Raw genomic sequence first — 20074 nt, 5'->3', positions numbered from 1 at the left:
GTTAACATGTGGCAGGACTTTTACTCTCTAAAGCTGGACTACTGTTACACCTCTGTGGTGCGTTTCCCAAAACCATAGTTGCTAACCTTTGAGCAACTTTGTTGGTTATAATGCAATGTCCCATTGCCAACCAACCAAGTTGCTAACTTAGTTAGATGTGTGTGTCTGTCTGTGTTTGGGACTAACTTAGTTAGCAACCCCTGGGCCACGTTTCCCAGATTCGTTAAGAAGCTCTTAAGTGCTAAGAACTTCTTAGGAGCGTTCTTATAACGTTCTTAGAGCGCTCCTGAGAAGTTCTTAGCACTTAAGAGCTTCTTAACGAATTTGGGAAACGGCGTCGCTGCACAGGGGTGACCGGTCACTTGTGTCCAGGGCCGCTGGTGGGCGTGTGGCCTCACCGTTGTGGGCGGCGTAGAGGCCCTTGAGCATGCAGCCCTTGACGCGCAGGCTGCTGAGCCGGTTCCTCTCGCAGTGCAGCACCTCCAGCCGCGGGAACAGCGACGCGTCCAGCTCCGTCAGCCCGTTGTCCCGCAGGTCCAGCTGGCTCACGTGCCGCAGGAAGTCCGGCTCGTCCGGAACCAGCCTGGAGATCTTGTTCAGTCTGGGAGTGTGTGTGTGTGTGTGTGAGAGAGAGAGTGAATGTGTGTGTGTGTGTGTGTGTGTGTGTGCGAGAGAGTTTGAGTGAGAGAGAGAGAGTGAATGTGTGTGTGTGTGTGTGTGTGTGTGTGTGTGTGTGTGTGTGTGTGTGTATGTGTGTGTGTGTGTGTGTGTGTGTGTGTGTGTGTGTGTGTGTGTGTGTGTGTGTGTGTGTGTGATTGGAGAAAAAAAACAGGGAGAAAGCAAGAAAGTGAAGGTCAGATGTACCACAGAACGCTCAGACGCCGCCCTCCGCAAAAACAACAAGCCCCGGTCTGCTCTCGGTGTTTACAGAACGGCATGAGGAGAGCAGAACCTAATCTTTATTGATCGCGTCGCTCGCAGCCCAGCTTACTCTGCACACAGAGGAGACTCATCGCCTCACCTCGCCTCGTCAGCCCTGCTGCCCGCTGGGGGGGGTGGGGGGCTCGGACGGCAGAGGTGTCCAGGGCAACGCAATGACCCCTTCACCCTGTCAATCCGAGCCCCTGACCCGGGGGTCTCTCCATCTCTGATGGAAGGCACTGGAGATGCGGCTCTACGAGAGTGCGGCTGTCTTGTTTGTGTGACCACAAAGTGGACTCTTATCCTTCCTGACCTCCATAACTGGCCTGATGTACAGTAACAGCCTGGAAAAGTCGTGACGGTGACTGAGTATCGGTGTCGGTGTCGGTCAGGAATCGTCTGGATGGCTGAGTGGACAACTTTTGCTTTCCGGTACACGGGACACCTGAGCCATACATTGACTGGATCCGTGCGGGGGCAAGGGGTTTAGACCAAAACTGTGTGTGTGAGTGTGTGTGTGTGTGTGTGTGTGTGTGTGTGTGCTGCAGAAGTTCCCACTGCTGCATCAAAAGCCAGTGGAAACTCTTGGTGGTGTGTGTGTGTCTGTGTGTGTGTGTGTGTGTGTGTGTGTGTGTGTGTGTGTGTGTGTGTCTGTCTGTCTGTGTTTGGGACGAGTTCCTCCTGCTTGTCCTGGCACCTCGCCCTCCGAGAACGTGAGAGCGTACGGAGCCTGAGCGGCTCACGCGGGGAGGGTGAGGCATTAACTGCAGCAAGAATGCAAGTCATCCGGGGGTCAGCGCAAAACACAAAAGAAAAAAGAAAAACACGAAGACGCTCTGAAGACTCGGAAACCCTTCTGGGCAAATGATTGCTTGTGGTCGGCGTTCTAGTCGTAGGGCCGAAAGGTGCCGGGGTCAGAGTTTTCCGCCAGTGTGTGAGTGTGTGTGTGTGTGTGTGTGCGTGTGGGGGGGGGGGCAGTTTGTCTTATTTTGCTCTTTAGCTCTTCTGTTCTGTTTTTGAAAGGGGGAGATAGATAGAGAGAGAGAGATAGGAAGATAGAGAGAGAGGGAGAGATAGAGATGGAGAGAGAAAGAGAGAGGCCGGAGTCTAAGAGGCTGCTCTTCCTGACTGACTGAAGCGGTTGGGAGGGTGGAGGCCAGATGGTGACAGGGCAGCACAGCTCTGTGGGTCTGGTTTAGAGACGGCGCAAAGTTACACCGGAGCACTAGCGAGCAGCACGCCATCGCATCCTGCACACAAAGTTACAGCAGAGCTCTACCAAGCACGCCATCTCATTCTGCAAACAGCTTCCACTTCTAAAAAAAACATACAACCCTCCCCTCACCATACACACACACACACACACACACACACAATACTGCTGCCTAGCACAAACAGTACAGTCCCCTGCCAGATCAGGTTTAGGGCAACAACAAAAAAAAGCCAAGCAGCTTAGCAAGTTTATTGAGGACATTTCCAGCATGCTGCTGCATATATTGACGTTAGAGTGTTTTGACAGTTAAACAGCTGGGAGGCACCTTGTGAACGTTTCACCGCGTATCTCCTCCTGCACTCTGTCTTCTTTTCTCTCTACCCGTCCTCCCATCCACGCCATATCCCTCTCTCTCTCCCTCCCTCCCTCCTTTCATCCCCCTCCCCCCCTCCCTCCCTTCCTCCCTCCCCCTCTGTGTGTGTGGCGTAGCCTACCTCAGGTCGACGTATTTGATGCGCAGCAGCCTGAAGGCCTGCAGGGGGAGCTGGCTCAGGCTGTTGCCGGCCATGCAGAGGCGCTCCACCGAGCCCAGCTGCTCCAGCACCACCGGAACCTGCCGGAACTCGTTGAAGGACAAGCCCAGGTAGGTGAGCCGCTGCAGGGAGCCCAGCTCGCTGGGCAGAGACGACAGCAGGTTTCCGTCCAACAGGAACGTCTGCAGACTGTGATGGGGGGAAAGAGAAGGAGAGGAAAAGAGGGATGGGGCAGGGAGAGAGAGAGAGATGAAGAAATGAAAATTAAAACCAAAAATGGCTCAAATCTGCTACCACATTGACAGGTGTTTCAGTGTGTTTCTGTTGAACTATCTTGGCGGTCTTCTCCTGAGGAGAACAGGAGCATGCTTTGCCCTGATTGCGTGTCTGTGGAGGCTGCGGTGAGGCTTGAGGCCTACAGGGGGCAGCAGTGTCTCTGGCGTGCGGAGGAGTGTGCTATGATGACTGATAACGAGGCGAAGGGGAATTCCATTTTCAGATCCTCCTCCTCCTCCTCCTCCTCCTCCTCCAGGCCCTCTCCATGTCAACACCCATGTGCTTCACACACAGGAATGCATCGGCGCCAAAACACCACACCGACAAACATCACAGTCTTGCAGCCGTTGCCTCCTCTTATGCTCGGTGAACCCATTAGAAATAGGAACATCACAAAATACCACGGCCAAAGAAAACAAAAACAAAAGCAAAAACAAGACAACAAATGGGCATCAAAACAAACGCTGACGTCTAATAAAAAAGTCCTCATTATAACAACACAGGTGTTCTCTCTGGTGACCTGATGATCATTGACCTGTGACCTCCATGAAGGGGGTGGGGGGGGCAGGGGTAATAAACAACAACAACAACAACAACAACAACAACAACGACGACTCACTTGTGCATGTTGCCCACGGCGCTGTGGACGGAGGTGAGGTGGTTGCAGCTGAGGTTGACCTCGGTCAGCGTGCCGATGGAGCAGATGGACAGGGGGAAGGAGCCCAGGTGGTTGTTGGAGAGGTTGAGACTCCGTAATCGAGTGAACCTGAGAGAGTGAGAGAGAGAGAGAGATAGAGAGAGAGAGAAGGGGGGAGGGAGAGAGAGAGACAGAGAGAGAAGGGGGGAGAGAGAGAATGATTCTATGCTCCAGAATGATGCTGAACAGGCTCTGTGCCGGAGCTACGCGTTGAGTCACAGGTGTGAAAGAAAAGACACATTAGTTTCAGCAGATACTCCACCACAACCATTTTCATCTGACAGTGTGGCATTCTTCAGCATGTCTTGTCTCACACACACACACACACACACACAGACCCTAAATACGAGCAAGTGCACATCTCATGTGACTAATGTTGCCATTAGCCACATCTGAGTGTGCATGCCCAGCTGAATAAATCAGTATGATTTATACGATCATATAACCTGTAAGTATGATGATACAATAGTGAAACTGTGTGGAGATCATATGATCACGTTTTGCGGCGAATGCCATCGACCACAACAAATTCCTCAGATGGGTCACGAGCCGTCCCACAGTCAGCCTCACAGCAATTCCTCGCATTGCTGAGTGAACATCCAGCGAGCGCGCCGGCCTCGGAAGAGAGAGAAGCTTCCCCCCCCCCCCGGGGCTCCGTAACCGACCGCAATCTCACACAATCCACTTCCTGTTCACGCCCAGATGTCAATCAGGCGGCGGGCGCGGGCCTGTCGCCAGGCTCGTTCGTTCGCTCGCGTGTACGGTAGCGTCTGAAGCCGCCGGACTCTTTTCAAGGGTGGCTGCGTCCTGTCGCGTGAGAGGTGAGAGCGAGCGAGCGAGCGAACGAGGGAGGGAGGGAGGGGGCAGGGGGGACACGGCGGCCCGAGAATCGCCATGACGATGAGTGACGAGGTGTTGAAAAAACAAGCAAGTGCGCGCGAGGCGTTGTTGTCACTTCAAACAGCCGAGGGCCGTGGCATTTAGAGTAAATGGCGCGACCTTCAGCGCAAGGACGCTCCCCGCGTGCCCGAGTAGCCCTCTGTGTGTCCAACAGAAACCAGGCCACGCTGCTGCTGCCGCCGCCGCTGCTAGGACCAGCGCTCTGGGACCCGGGTCAGTTAGGGGACAATGACGGCTAGTGCCCCGTGTGGACCCACGGGCTGCAGTGGCTGATCAGAATTCAGCAGTGGGTCACTGTCAATATGCATGCATCTCTGTGTGAGTATCCATGTCAGCACACATTAACGCCTGTTCACCTGCAGGCCAGTTGGCTCCTTCAGCTGATCTGAGATCAGCGGTGTTTTCTGAATATGCGTCTGTGTGGGAGTTTGTAAGTGTGTGTGTGCGTGCGCGTGTCTGTAGATCTATGTTAGCACAGGCTAATAAATAGTTGGTCGTGGACCAGGTGGCTGCTGTGGGATCAGCTGTGCTTCAGCGCTCACAGGCAGGACAGGGGAGCAGGGGGCACAGCGGAGGAGGGGGGGGACCCTAAATCTGCTGTTAAGGTCACAGAGCAGCTTGACGCCGAGGTGATATTTACTCCATCGCCATGGCGTCTCCCGGGCAACAGACGAGGAGAGGCGGTGGAAGGGTCAGCGAGGGTCGGAGGTGAGCGTGCCGCGGCGCCCGAGGTGAGGCTTCTGTGGAAGGGGTCTGCAGAGGTCAAGTTTCACCCGCACGCTAACGAAGGAAATACTAGGACTGTCATCGGTCTTATGGGGCAGATCCGATCGTGATTCACCTCAAACTCACACTCTCTCACACACACACACACACACACACACTCACAAAGGCGAAGTGAGAGCTTAATCATGTGAATGGCAAGAGCAGGAAACAAGGCCATGGAGTTATTGATTAGTGCGGTCATTTCATTAGGGTGGGAGAGGCGTGAGGGGCCTGCAGGCGGAGAGAGAGGGAGAGAGAAAAGAGAGAAAGAGAGAAATAGAGAGAAAGACAGAAAGAGAGAGAAAGAGAGAGAGAGGGATAGAGAGAGAGGGCAGCCAGGCTGGGGCCTCCTCTATCACACCAACACATCTGCTGACTCGGGTCTTCCCTGTCTCCCCCAATCACGCTCTCTCACCCAGTGTTTTGGAAAGGGCATGCCGCCAAAAGCACACACACACACACACACACCCTATACATACACACACACACACACACACACACACACACACACACAAGCTATACATACAATAACACATCAGCCAGGCTCTCCAATACCCTGAGCGGAGCCATAATGGGAGCTTTATCAAGGCAGCGTGTCTTGCAGGGGTGATGGGGTTCATGACAGGCACAAGAGGGAGAGCGCTGCCAGGGCTCCCAGAATGCTTTGAAGCCCCTCTCCCTAGCGTGCTGGCTAGGTACAGTGTGATCACACTCATGCCTTCTCCATAAGGACAATCAGGCCTCTTTCTCTCTTCACTTCTGAGACTGCTCACAGCATTGTACATGAAAGAGAAGAGAGAGAGAGAGAGAGAGAGAGAGAGAGAGAGAGAGAGAGAGAGAGAGAGAGAGGGGTAGGGAGAGAGAGAGAGAAAGAAAGAAAAAGAGAAAGAGAGAGAAAGGCAGAGCAAATGAGAGAAAGAGGGGGAGAGAGAGAGAGAGAGAGAGGCCTGGCTTGTGGGAGAGGTGGAATGTTCACAGGGGGGGAAACAAAAGGCACGGCCCTTTTGCATGCACATGCACCCCCGCACAATAGGCGCACCTTCACGCTGCCTGATCTCTAATGGCCAGGGGCCCGCGGCTGGGAGCCCACTCAATGAGGCCCCGCCGGGGGCCCCGCACAGCCCTCCGCACGGACCCGTGGCTTTGAGTCCGGCCACAAAGCCACTGCCATGTGCTCCTGTCCACACACGCACGCACACACACACACACACATTTATTATTCAAACTGGCCAGGATACCTGTAAATGTTCAGGGGGCAGGTGTGTGTGTGTATTCAGAGGGGGAGCGTGGCAGGGGAACGAAGACAGATGGACGCAGAAAGGCGACGTGCCGTTTGTACAGGGTCAAAGTGTCGTGGGTTTCAGAGGACGATGTGAAGAGAGAGAGGGAGGGAGAGAGAGGGAAGAGAGAGAGAGAGAGGGAGAGAGAGAGAGGGAGAGATAGAGAGAGAGAGGCCCGGGGAAGGGGAGCGGGAGCGGCCCAGAGGTTCATGGGAAGGCCGCAGGATGACACAGCAGTGCGAGAGGCAGACGGAGCAGAGGGGTTCTCTGGCACTGCTGCTGCTGCCACCTCTGTGTCACACTCCTGAGCGCAGTCAAGGTGACCTCACCCACACAGCACCGCACGCGCGCACACACACACACACACACACACACACACACACACCAACTACAGCTACACAGCTGAGATGAGACACACACACACACCACACAAACACACACATGCACAAATATTTACTTATCCGTGCACATGCATGTTTACACACAAATACACAGGCATCCATTTATTATGCACACGTCTTCATGTACCCCACACACATGCAAAGATTTGCGCGTGCACACACACACACACGCACACACGCACACACACACACACACCCATGCACACACACACACCCATGCACACACGCAAGCTCACGCTCCCATGACTACAATAATCTCCCCTGATGAAAACAGCAGCTCTCTGTTCCAAGACAGCTCAGCATACCACAGGGCCCAAAATGTGCTGCCTGCGGCCAATCATTCTCACACCCTCAAACACACACACGCACACACATATGCACACCCTCAAACACACACACAGCCTACAGCCTAAAAGACATCTCAAACACTATGCCACTGTACACACACACCCACACACCCTACAGAGTGAACAATAAAGCAATAGAGAGATAAATAGATAGATAGATAGATAGATAGATAGATAGATAGATAGATCAATAGATAGACAGATAGATAGATAGACAGATAGATAGATGAGAGCTGAGCTGGCTGGCATACCTCTGCAGCTGCTGTAGTGTGTGGTCCGCGGGCAGGAAGTTGTGTTTGAGGTTGAGGTGGGTGAGGTCCTGGCTGTAGAGCAGGTTGGGCGGCAGCTTCTCCAGACTGCAGCAGGACAGGTCCACTGAGCTGATCCTCTGAGACACCATCTGAGACAGAGCGCCACGCACAAGTTCATTTTTTTCTGTTGTATTGTTAGTTGTTCTGTGATGTATGGTAATTACAAGTAAAATGAAGTCTGTCGGTCTACACACAGACATTGGGATATCTTACTCCCAATCTACCTAACTCTTTGTATGACTGCTTTGGCAATATGAATGTCTTATTTGTTATGTCAATAAAGCTTATTTTGAATTGAGAGAGAGAGAGAGAGAGAGTTTCACACTCCTTTATCACACCAATGTTTAGCTTTTTAAATACCGCAAAACAATATGATCCTCATGTATTACATCCTCAAACTAAACACATTAAAAGACAGACCATAACCCGGAGGGAGAGAGAGAGAGAGAGAGAGAGAGAGAAGAGAAGAGAAGAGAAGAGAAGAGAAGAGAAGAGAAGAGAAGAGAGAAGAGCGAGAGCGAGAAAGATAGCGCTCATGAAAACAACCACAAGAACCACACAACCACATGGCAATCCAATGCTGTTGGACAGACAGCAACTCAGCTAGCAGCACAAGTGAGGCAAACCAAAGCAGAAGCCAGCCAGGGCCAAGTGGCCATGCATCTCTCCCTCCAACACCCTCTCTCCTCCTGCAGCAACAGCATCAGGTGTCTGCAGTGCCGTTGACCCCGCTGGGCCGGAGTGTTGTGTTGTGTTGTGCTGTGCTTCTCCTCCGTGTTCTGTTTTAGTGTTTGGGGTGTTTTGGGTTGCGGCGGGCCTGGCCCGGTGTGTGTGTGAGCTCGGCGGCCAGGGGGACAGGGCAAGGCGTGGCACCGGGAACCGGGCCCCGTGAACGTGAGACGGGCCCGGCGGTGTCGGGTTGCGGCCGCTGGCCGCCGCAGCCAGAGAGGCCTTTTGTCTGTTCCGCGGATTGGTTAAGGGCATCGGATTTGCCAGCCTGCCGTTTGGGGTTTGGACGCAGGAAATGAAATGTAATGCAATCCGTTTGGGCTCGGGCCTCTGGGCATGCAAGGGCCAGGGAGAGAGAGAGGGAGAGAGAGAGAGAGGGAGAGAGAAAGAAAGAGAGAGTGCAGGGAGAGGGAGGGCGGGGGAGAAAAAGACAGAGGTGGATCTCGCCGAGATCGCTCTGTAGAGTCTGACGCTCGGTAGGGGTCGGCTCAGTCTACGAGCCACCGAGACCCTCGGACGCTTTGTCCAGACAGGTGCACCGACACGGGCGGCTGGGCCCGACACCAAGCAGACGGAGACTTGGGCTGCGGAGCAACACTCGCCACACTGTGTGGCCCACAGGCAACTCAACAGCCCATGACTCTTACTTAGCGAGGCCTCACACTCTCTCTCTCTCTCTCTCTCTCTCTCTTGGTCTCTCTCTTTCTCTCGATCTCTCTCTCTCTCTCGGTCTCTTCTCTCTCTCTCCCCCTCTCTCTCTGTGCTGCTGCTGTGGCTGCTATTCTGAGTTTCCCAGGGGGACCCACGCTGCTCTGACACACCACAAGGTTGTCTCTGGGAAAATGCAGAAAATAGGCTCGGAGGTCTGTCCTAGTTGGGCTTTGACGAGAAAAAGAGGCTCTTTCCAAAACGTGCCCTGCCCCCAGGAGAGGGAAAGAGAGGGAAGGGGGGGGGGGATAGAGAGGGAGGGAGAGAAGATAGAAGAGAGTGAGAGATGGAAGAGAGAGATGAGGGAGGGACAGAAAAAGAGAGAGATAGAGAGAGCAAGGAGTAGGGGGAGGACAAAGAGAGAAGGGGGGGTAGAGAGAAGGAAAGAGATAGAGGAGTGCGAGAAACGGAAGAGAGAGTGAAGGGAAGAGATAGAACAAGGGAAAAAGAGAGCAAGATAGAGAAAGATAAGAGTGAGAGAGAGAGCATGGAGTAGAGGGAGAAGAGAGAAAGAGAGAGCAGGGAGTAGAGGGGAGAGAGAGAGAGAGAGAGAGAGAGAGAGAGAGAGAGAGAGAGAGAGAGAGCAGCAAAGAGAGTGGGGGACTGGGGGAGCGTATGCTTCATCTGCAGCGGTGGCTGACCCGGGCCGGGGATTCGGCTCACGCGTGCACGCTTCACTTCCAATGCAGCCCTGTTAGGCCCGTGGTGACAGTGCGCTTGTTGACTGGGGAAACGTTGCTCTTTTTTTCTCTCTCATTTAGTTTGTCCTACTTCTGTTCCCTTAGTTAACCCTTTCAATCCCTAGCCAAACTAACTTCAGAGGTGCGTTTGTGAACAGATGATGATTAAGGCGGTCATGTCACTGTGTAACGACGTGGTTAGTCACTGCTTTTCCAGCGTGTCCCTCTGACCTCAGCTCTTATTTCATGGGAAGCGGATTTGTCCGCTTGCTGGTTAGTTTAGAAAAACCACAGCGCCATGTCTGTGGGCTAGTAAGACAGTGAGGATATTGTGTGTGTGAAAAAATAAATGAGTCGTCCCACTGCTTTCGCAACCAAGAGGAAGGTCAATGACTGAAGCCAGGGACACTTACTGCGGCATACGAAGAGGCAACCTCAGGCATAATGAGGGTTGTAAAGATTAAAAAAATGCATTGGACGCCCATGTCAACAAGCGCCATTTCTCTTTTCGCACAACACAAGTTCACACAAACACCCTGTTTTGCAATCTTGTCCTCTCTCTCACACACACACACACGCACACATGCGCACACACACACACACACACACACACAGACCTTGGCTGCATGTCTATGCCAGCGTAGGTGCTCGGTGAAGCTGTCAAAGCTGATGTAGTAGGTCTGACTCTGGGGGCCTGCCGAGCTGAAGGCCAAGCAGTGGTTGTGTTTCTTCACCTCTTCCACCTGAAACACACAAACACACACACACAGAGTATATGAATACATGGCAACATACAAAACAACATACAAACCTACATTATACAATAGCAGTGCAAAAACACAGGTGCAACCTAAGGTTGTAACAGCACACAAAAATCATGGTTTGGTGTTTACCTCGATTCTGATGTCACAGTTTGGTTAAGTTTTAGCACGCTAGGAATAGAACGTCATATGCTTTTGATGTTAATGAACTAAACTGGCATATGGTCTGCCACATAACACATTCTTAAAGTGTTTAATATTTCGGAGATTTATTCTTCTTATCACTGGATCCATCTTCCCTAGCTGTTGTAACAGGTACATTTCCTCGTGTGGGATCAAATTAAGTCTTGCTATCTTATCTTATCTTATCTTATCTCATCTTAATATGTTCGGTTCACATCTGTATCGTCTTGTACCGAAATGGTTTTACACCCCTAGTACTACTCCTACTGCTAATACTACTACTAATAGTGCTTAACACAGACTAGAGAAAAGAGGAAAGCAGAAAGAAAATGCTAAATAATCCATAATGATTAGACGATTAAGGGAGGCAGGCATCCTCTGTACTGCTGCCCCTCAATGGCCAGATCAGCACCAACTGGTTCATGCTGAGGTCAGTGATGGGCTCTGTCCAGGAGGGAAGGTGGCATGACAGAGCGCCAGAAATATCGGCCTCATTTATCTTCCTCCAGGAGGCAGAGAAACAACGCTTCAGCTTACTGTAAGCCTCTGGGCCTGTGGTCCTTTGCACACAAGCATAGACACACACACACACAAACACACACACACACACACACTAAAAAACAAACAAACAAAACCACATACACACACAGAAACTAAAAACACGCTCACACACACACATATGCAAGGCACACAGAGAGCAGCGAGTCCGTGCTTCTGGCTAACTGACATGCTACGCTAACGCTAACGCGCTGGCTAATGGCCATCTCAGCAGGACAGGCAGGCGTGTGCTATTTAAAGGCTCCGTCTCAGCGCCGGAGCAGACTCTTAATAAAAAAAGGCTTTTCCCTGCACTCCGCCGTTGGCTCGGAGTCTGGAAGTCTGTCCTCTGCTCCTGCTGTGTGTGTCTGGACCTCGGAGCGTCCCACGGGGACGGGATTGGGCCGGACGAGGGCACGCATGAGTGGCATGAGTGAGATGGCCTGACCTACTCTGCTGTCCTCAGGACACGAGGAAGACTGATGTGCTGACCTGACTTAACGAGGGAGGGAGGGAGTGAGTGAGTGAGTGAGAGAAAAAGAAAGAAAGAAAGAAAGAAAGAAAGACAAAGCGAGAGTGAGAGAAAGCGAGAGAGCAAGAGAGAGAGAGCGGGAGAAAGGGAGAAAGAGAGAGAGAGAGAGAGAGAGAAAGGGAGAGGGAGGGAGAGTGTGTGTGTGTGTGTGCGTGTGTGCGTGCACTCAACAGTCTGGGGTCCCTCTTAATCATGTTTTTTTTTATTCCATGATGCACCCAAAGTGATAAGTCTGGACTCTGGCCAGGCCTTTTATTTCTTAAGCTCTTTTACTATGGAACCATACTGCCAGTGTGGCTACAGAAGCCGCGCTTTTCTCAGAGACTTTCGATGGCTTTCCCATCGCTTGGCCTTTCGACTCGGCTCCTGTGGAGGACAAACACTTGCCCCATGCATGCTGTAATGCTATTTTGAAACACACACTCTGCTGAACTGAATTCATTTACACAATTAACTTGCGCGTCTGCTTTCTTCACTTCTCAGTTGGGTCCTTAAGTTGATGTAAAGTGAACCCTTTTAATGCTGCTGCAAGCTGCTTGGGGAAAAAGGTTAATGTGAGCATGATGTGGTTCAACAGTCCACTCAATAGGAGCGCATGGTGAATAAATAGCAGGGACAAGCAAAAGGTTCATTTCAGCCAACAGCGTCCATCGCTGATTACTCAGTGAAAATGGAAACCCTGCTGTGTGTGTGTGTGTGTGTGTGTGTGTCAATATGAGTGAGCGATAGATGTTGCACTAACAAAGGTTAAGCACATGCGGTAGAGGGGATAGAGATGGATTGATTAGAGGGCAGAGGAGCATTAAAGAGTATTAAAGAGTGTCTTTCCATACAAACAAGGGGCAGATTACGATCTTGGCAGTGTGACCGCCACTGTTGATTCGTGTGTCTGTGTGCCTGTGTGTCTGTGCCTATGTGTCTGTGCCTGTGTGTGTGTGTGTGTGTGTGGGCCCTTGCTCACCTTTCCTCCGATGAGGGGCAGGATGTGCATCTTGCCCGTGTGGCTGGCCTTGACGGAGGACACCATGAGGCAGGTGCCGCACAGGATGACCTGCCGACGGCTCCAGCGGTTCACCGGCAGCTGCAGCTTCCCCTTGCGCACGTTGTACGTCCCCGAGAGCTGCACGCGCTCCGAGCTCTCGATACCGTGGGGCTTCCCTGAGGGGGAGAGAGAGAAAGAGAGAGGTTAGCATCGAATGGAATAACAACGCAACGGTGAGCTAGTATTGAGGTTAGCATCGAAAGGAATAACAACACAACAGTGAGCTAGCATTGTGGCAGGGGATTGTGATGCAAAGACGTGCACAATCGCTGGCACACGCGAGCACACACGCACACGCACACACACACACACACACACCCACGTGACAGAGAAAGTGAGGGCCGGATCTGCCTCCCGCAGAGTGCAGAGGGCTGAAAGTGATACGCAAACTAACAACGGCCGCACAGGACGTCTGTGGCGCTGACAGCCGAGGACACCGCCGCGACCGTCGCCACCACCACCGGTGCTGGCATTAGATTTCACTGACCCCGGGTCAGCGCTGTTGCTGTGCTGCCTGGCACCGTTCAGCCTGCGTCTGGAGTCCGCTCCGTTCCGACTCCCGCGGCAGACTTTGACCACGACCAACTCCTCCCGTGGAGCATCTCTACGGGGCTACAAAGTCCCGCTACCTACAGTAGTCATGTCAGCCTCCGTATTCACACTGTGTGAGCTGGAAGGCAACTAGGGGAAAGTACTAGAACGCCGCTCGTACGGCGCTGAATAATTCACGCCGGGGCTATTTTCTCCAGTCTACACCGTTAGCCCTGACACCCAGGGCATCTGTTCTACATGTGGACTTTGGCTGGAGCCGGGCGAAGCTCTACACACCTCTGGCTCCGCTCCAGCTCACGGGGCCCAGCCGGTTGGACGACACGGTGACGAGACGGGACTGGACGCTTCACTGACCGCCCTGTTCTGACCGCCCTCTTCTGTTCTGACCGCCCTGTTCTGTTCTGACCGACCTGTTCTGGGGCTGGCGATAGCAGGCACACGAGAGAGAGAGAACGACTTACGGTCGGGACACGCAGAACTGATCCCATGTCAGCGGTCCAGTCAGTGTGGGTACAGCTGAGGACGTGTTCTTCCAGTGAACTAGTGCCTCTGAAGTAGCTCTACGGAAAACCACAGGTCATGCAAATTCCCCAAACTCATTCCTGTCAACACAATCGAGTACCACGGCGAGGGAAATTACCACCGAGGCCGGACATTTGGTATTTTGGTGTAAATACTCAAGTGTCGTCATCTATACAACCCTCACAACACCAGCAATGCTGCACAAGGTCAACTCATCACAGAGGTGACCCTTTACAACACGGAGGAGTAGTTTCAAGTGCACAACTTTGCTTGGAAATATTCTACTGCCCCTTACTGGCATGCACACAAATATTAAAGTTTAATTCGAAACGCAGCCCTGGATGCCAACTGCTGAGCTGTGCTCTTTCGAGGGAAGAAAGAAAATGGCTTTTCTATATGCTACCACTTAGCTAGAGAAAGCTTTTATAGGATCACGGAGGAGCGATGTATGTGTTTTTCTGAAGGTGCTTCCCTGCAGGACAAGGGGCAAAAAAAGGGGGTGGAAATTATTCGACGGCCTCTACATGCCAAATAGCTCAAGCAATTTTCCATGGCTTCAAATGCAACAGAAAAGGGAAGGCATGCTTGGACATACCTGTCATGCACAAATCACCCAAACCAACGCACTCTGTCCACACACACACACACACACACCAGCACACACTATACAGACTCACACACACACACATCCTTGTGTTCTTGTGTGTCTCTCTCTGACAGAGATGGAACACCCATATGATTGTATCTGTTGTACTATGTTGTCCAAACAGGAACAAATGGTCTAAAAAAAGGAACAATGTGCGGCAGGAGCGCCAAGCGATAACAGCTCTCCAGCATGACGGACGACAGGCGGGCGGGCAGGACGACAGGCAGGGCAGAAGGACGGAGAGACAGACAGACAAGCAGACAGACAGACAGACAGGCAGACAAGACAGACAGGCCAGCTGGCTGTGAGCTCCGGGAGGCTCAGAGGAAGAGGAGGAGGAGGAGGAGCAGGGGACTCTGGGGGCTGAAGTCTTTACGGCCCCTCTGCCCCTGGCCTGCCACAGTGATGGAGAGCACCATCCAGCCCCATTACCAGCACCTCCACCTCCACCACCGCCTCCACCACCACCTCCACCTCAACATACACTGCACATATAGAGCCCAGGGGTGGGGCAACAGAGTGTGAGCGGCGCTGCATCCTTCCTCTTTAAGGGCGCCGAGAGAGAGAGAGAGAGAGAGAGAGAGAGAGAGAGAGAGAGAGAGAGAGAGAGAGAGAGAGAGAGAGAGAGAGAGAGAGCGAGAGCGAGAGAGCGAGAGAGCGAGAGAGCGAGAGAGCGAGAGCACGCCAGGGCTTTTCACACGCCTCAGACCAGCACGCTGCTCCTTAATTAGCCAGGAGCCCAGCGGGGCGAGGGCTCTCGGGGGGCCGACTGGCTGACCGGCCCGACGGACGGACGGATGGGCCGTCTGGCCGGCTGACCACTGGCTCGTGTCCTGGGCCGGAGAGGTGAAGGGCATGCTGGGAGGCTCGGCGGGCCGTGTGGCTTGCCGAGCGCAGTGGCGGTGGCGGCCGTGAGGAGCCTGTGAGAACGGAAAGGAGGGGCGCGGGCCCAGCAGCCGCTCTGCTGACGAGAGCAGGGGAGGTGGAGGAGCTGGGCTGGGATGGGCTGGGCTGGCTGAGAGGGTGAAGGAGGCTACATGAACTGCGTGCTTCGGGCCAAGCGACACTGTGTGTGTGTGTGTGTGTGTGTGTGTGTGTGTATGTTCTTGTGCCTAAAGGGTTAGGAGGGGGGTGTAGTGTTTACGTTTGTGTGCATTTGTGTGTGTGTGTGTGTGTGGGTGTAATGTATATTTCTGGAAGGTTGGGTGTGTGTTCACGGTGTATATGTTGTCGTGGGTGTGTTGTCTGTCATTGAGGATGGCTTCCTTCCTTTTCGAGTCGAGCAGGAAGCCTCCGTTTCCCCTTGCCGTGTACAGCAGCCTCTCCCTCAGTAGTCTCACTGAATCACGTGCACACACACACACACACACACACACACACACACACACACACACACACACACACACACACACACACACACACACACACACACACACACACACACACACACACACACACACACACACACACACACACACACACACACACACACACACACACACACACACACACACACACACGGCCACAGACAGGGGTGCGGCTAAACACACCAGCACACACTCCCCCACATAAACACACACTACAACACACAGACACACTACAACACACAAACAATGAGTAACAGACAGAACAATCATGCGCGCGTAACATCCACGTCAAAGCCGCCAACAATAGCCCTGCACAGACCCTCCCCGACACCGCACGTGTCTACTGTGCAGCTAGGCTTCACAAACGGGCCTGCATGTCAGCCCGAGACAGACAGATGGCCTCCCGCTTCATACAAGTACAGCAACCAGCGCGGCTAACAGAATTAGCGCAGGCCCAATAGAAAACTGAGGTAGTGGCTAAAGCTAACACTCTTTCAGTGGGTGTGTCACCCACTCTTTCAGTGGACGCATCTTTTTATATCTTTGGTATCAGAGATGCAAAAAGTCCGGCTTCAGAAAGTAAAAGTCCTGCCATGTATTGGTTCTACTTGTGCGCTTAACACAGGTGATTTCACCAATTACCTGATCTACCTGGAATTAGAATCAGCTGATTAAGTTGGAGCAAACATATGGCAGGACTTTCACTTTCTGAAGCTGGACTTTTACACTTTTGCCTTGTATAAGGGAAATATTGTCGCTATCTAGACAACATGTGTGTGTTCTTCCTGCGAGTTGACCAGCCAGAGCACCTCTAGGTAGCACCTCGCAGCACTGGCACCTCCGAAGGAGACTTGCGGGTCCGCGCGTGCGACGCACGGTTCCTCCCTGACGTCACCAACAGCTGGAGCGAACGCCCACACGCACAGGGTCGTCAACAGCTGGAGCACGCACACGCAGCGCCGGAGCAGGCAAGAACAGCAGGGGGGGCCTCTTAAGCAGGTCAGCGCTCGCTATCTCTCTCTCTCTCTCGCTCTCTCGCTCTCTCTCTCGTCTCCTCCGAGAATGAGGCCAGGCTAGCTCCCTCACCGCGGCTCGTTATACATCACAATCAGCCGAGGATGAAGAGGAGGAGGAGGAGGAGAGGAAGAGTGCCATCTCTCGCTGCATCTGGGCCGAGCGCGGCCGGCCGTGGCGTAGCATAGCGTAGCGCGGTACCTCAGGGCTCTGACCCACATTGCAGGCAGGCGGTCTGGAGCGCACGCTTTGTGTCAGAACTCCCCACCGCCCCTCCCATCCCCGCGTACAGAGCACAGAGCGCGGAGCATCACGGACAAACCCCGCAGGGACCCGACACACACACACACACACACACACACACACACACACTTCAACACTCGGTGTGGCGGCGCAAGGTCGGGTTCGTGTTTAGAGATGTCAGCCTGGTCTTGGGTCTGATCTGTTCTTTTCTGAGCCGGGGCTGCTGGTGGCGCTAATAGCCCTTCTTGCGTGGGAGTCGACCTAGAAGGCCTGACGCCGGCCAATGCCAAGCCAAAGCACACCTGAGCAGCCGAAGAGACCAGGCTGGCATTTAATGAGCCAGGCCACAGAGGATGGAGGACACAGAGAGAGAAGGGGAGGGTAGGGGTAGAAAGAGAGAGAGAGAGGATAGAGAGATAGAGAGAAAGATCACAAGAGAGAGAAAGAAAAGGAGAGAACGAGAGAGAGAGGATAGAGAGAGAGAGAGAGAGGATAGAGAGAAAGAGAGAGAGAAAGAGAAAGAGAGAGAGAGAGAGAGAGAGAGAGAGAGAGAGAGAGAGAGAGAGAGAGAGAGGAGAGAGAGAGAGCCAGCAGCTGTGACTGCAGCCTGTAAATAGCCCCAGTGTTGTGCTCCAGTGTGGCCCGGCTGCACGTGGCACCAGATGAGAGTGTGTGTTTGTGTTGTCATCAGAGCGGGCTGCCTCGGACAGCTCAACCTGCCCCTGCCCCCCCTCGCCCGTCGCCCCTCCTCCCCCTGCCCCTCGCTCCCTTCTCTGTCCCTCGATCATTCTACCCCTCTCGCTCAGCCCTGATGACTCAGTGCCAGCCCACACACACACACACACACACACACACACACACAGAGAGAGTCGCAGCAGCAGTAGCAATGACAGCTCAGGAACAGGCACTGCAGCAGCAGGGACAGGGAGCGAGGTCCGTCTCAGGCCATGTCTGGGGATAATGGCTGGGCTTGTCTGCCAGGGCAAAGGCTGGCGGCGTCCTCCATGCCCTCTCCTGCTGATCCAGGACCTGTTCAGGTCCTCTGCTGATAAGAGCGGGAGGCCGGAGCCTGAGGACAGTGTCAGCCGAGGGCCATGTTAGACAGGGCATTACCTCATCGGAATTCGGAATTCTCCAAGATCCACCCCCACACTGAAATTCCTTACATTCCTCAGAGGTCTACTCCATCTGCTCCCCTCCCCCCTTTTACATCCTCCTCCTCACTCACTCACACCTGTTCAGCACCTCTCTCTCTCTCACCTTGTGTGTGTGTGTGTGTGTGTGTGTGTGTGTGTGTGTGTGTGTGTGTGTGTGTGTGTGTGTGTGTGTGTGTGTGTGTGTGTGTGTGTGTGTGTGTGTGTGTGTGTGTGTGTGTGTGTGTGTGTGTGTGGTCTGTGTCCTGCAAGCTGAAATCCCCAAGTTCTTCCAAAGCAGATGCCACCCCCCTCCCCTGAATGGAGACATGTATGCCAGGTGAGGGGTCTTAATTACTCAGCCTGCCAGCCACACACACCACCAAACAGCCACCATACTGGGAGAGGACAGGGAATGTGTGTGTGTGTGTGTGCGAGTGTGTGAAAGCGAGAGAGAGAGAGAGAGAGAGAGAGAGAGAGAGAGAGCGCATGCACACAGAGCACAGTCTGAATTTGACACTTTCCCACTGTTACCAGGGACTTAATCCTCAATTAGCGGCTTTCAAATCTGCTAAATACCCCGTTTTCACGTTCCCAGACGTTCCCCAGGCGAACGCTTCCTGCGCAACAGATTTCCGACGGCAGCGAGGGGAGGTGAGAGCGGTAGAAGAGAGAGGGAGGGAGGGAGGGGTTAGGGGGTAGTGTGTCTGCTAAACAATCTGTGCATTTGTGTGTCTGTGTGTGTCTGTGTGTGTGTCCATGTTCTCTGTGGAGCCCCTGTGCAGCCCCATGTCTCTGTTCTACCTCTCAACCTTTTGTGATGACCGGCCCTGAATGCGTTTCTGTCAGCAGCGCTGTGCTCTGTGTGTGTGTACGTCCTACCCACGGTAGACAGGAGGGGCGTCCTCCTCCGCCGTGTCAGATGATTATGGCTATTCACATCACCATGGTGGGTGTTGTCCTTTCTGAGGGAGCGCAAGTATTTAGCCTATGTGCGGTGTCCACTCCGCTGCTATGTCATTCTCTGTTGTTTATGAATCCGACAGCACGCCTGTGTGTGTGTGTGTGTGTGTGTGTGTGTGTGTGTGTGTGTGTGTGTCCACACAGTTCCGACAGATGCTGATGCAAGCACACTGCACGGTCCCTTAGGGCGTGACATAAAACTGACGTTTATTTCATTCCTATGCTTCCTGTCACCCAAACAACGGAGCATCTTTCAGCCTACGCTAACTCAAGACATGTTCTAGGAAGAGGTCCAAAAACAGCCCTCCACACCTTTTTTTCCCTCTCTCTCTCTCTCTCTATCTCTCTCTCACTCTTTCTCTCTCTCTCTCGCTTCCTCCTCCTGCTCTCCTCTCCAATCTGTCTCTCCGGTTTCCATGGCGCGAGTGCTCGTCCTATCGCAGGCAGGGGTGGGGAGGATAATTAATTGTCTGATGAATGTCATAGTGATGTCCTGGCATCCAGACTGCCACTGCCGCGCAGGAATTGTAAGGCACGAACACACACACCCACCCACCCACACACACACACACACACACCTAGAGACAACCTGACAACCTAAAGACAACCTGAAAAACATAATACACTACTCTCCAATGGACATTGCCTACCTCTTGCATTGTGATGTGGTCACACACACACACACACACACACACACACACACACACACAGAGGTTTGGCCCATGCAAAGCACAGCGATAGCAACAAGCATGTAGATTTGCATTGGCATGGGTGCTGCCTAATGTGGGTTACTGGTTAATCTTGTGCGGCTGCAGAGA

General features: G+C 53.1%; 1 protein-coding gene across 1 annotated transcript in view; it reads right to left on the bottom strand.

The window, feature by feature from the left end:
- The window catches only part of LOC134073821 (PH domain leucine-rich repeat-containing protein phosphatase 1-like), a gene marked incomplete at its 3' end in the record, with an annotated part of 53908 nt that overhangs the window by 10702 nt on the left and 23132 nt on the right, over positions 1-20074 (bottom strand). Inside the window, 6 exon segments of the mRNA XM_062530389.1 lie at positions 399-601; positions 2629-2856; positions 3563-3709; positions 7585-7733; positions 10379-10504; positions 12736-12932. Coding sequence (XP_062386373.1) covers positions 399-601; positions 2629-2856; positions 3563-3709; positions 7585-7733; positions 10379-10504; positions 12736-12932 — 1050 coding nt within the window.

This window comes from Sardina pilchardus, chromosome 2, assembly GCF_963854185.1.
Source record: "Sardina pilchardus chromosome 2, fSarPil1.1, whole genome shotgun sequence".
In the NCBI taxonomy this organism is placed as follows: Eukaryota; Metazoa; Chordata; class Actinopteri; order Clupeiformes; family Clupeidae; genus Sardina; species Sardina pilchardus.
This window is presented reverse-complemented; position numbering and strand designations above follow the sequence as displayed.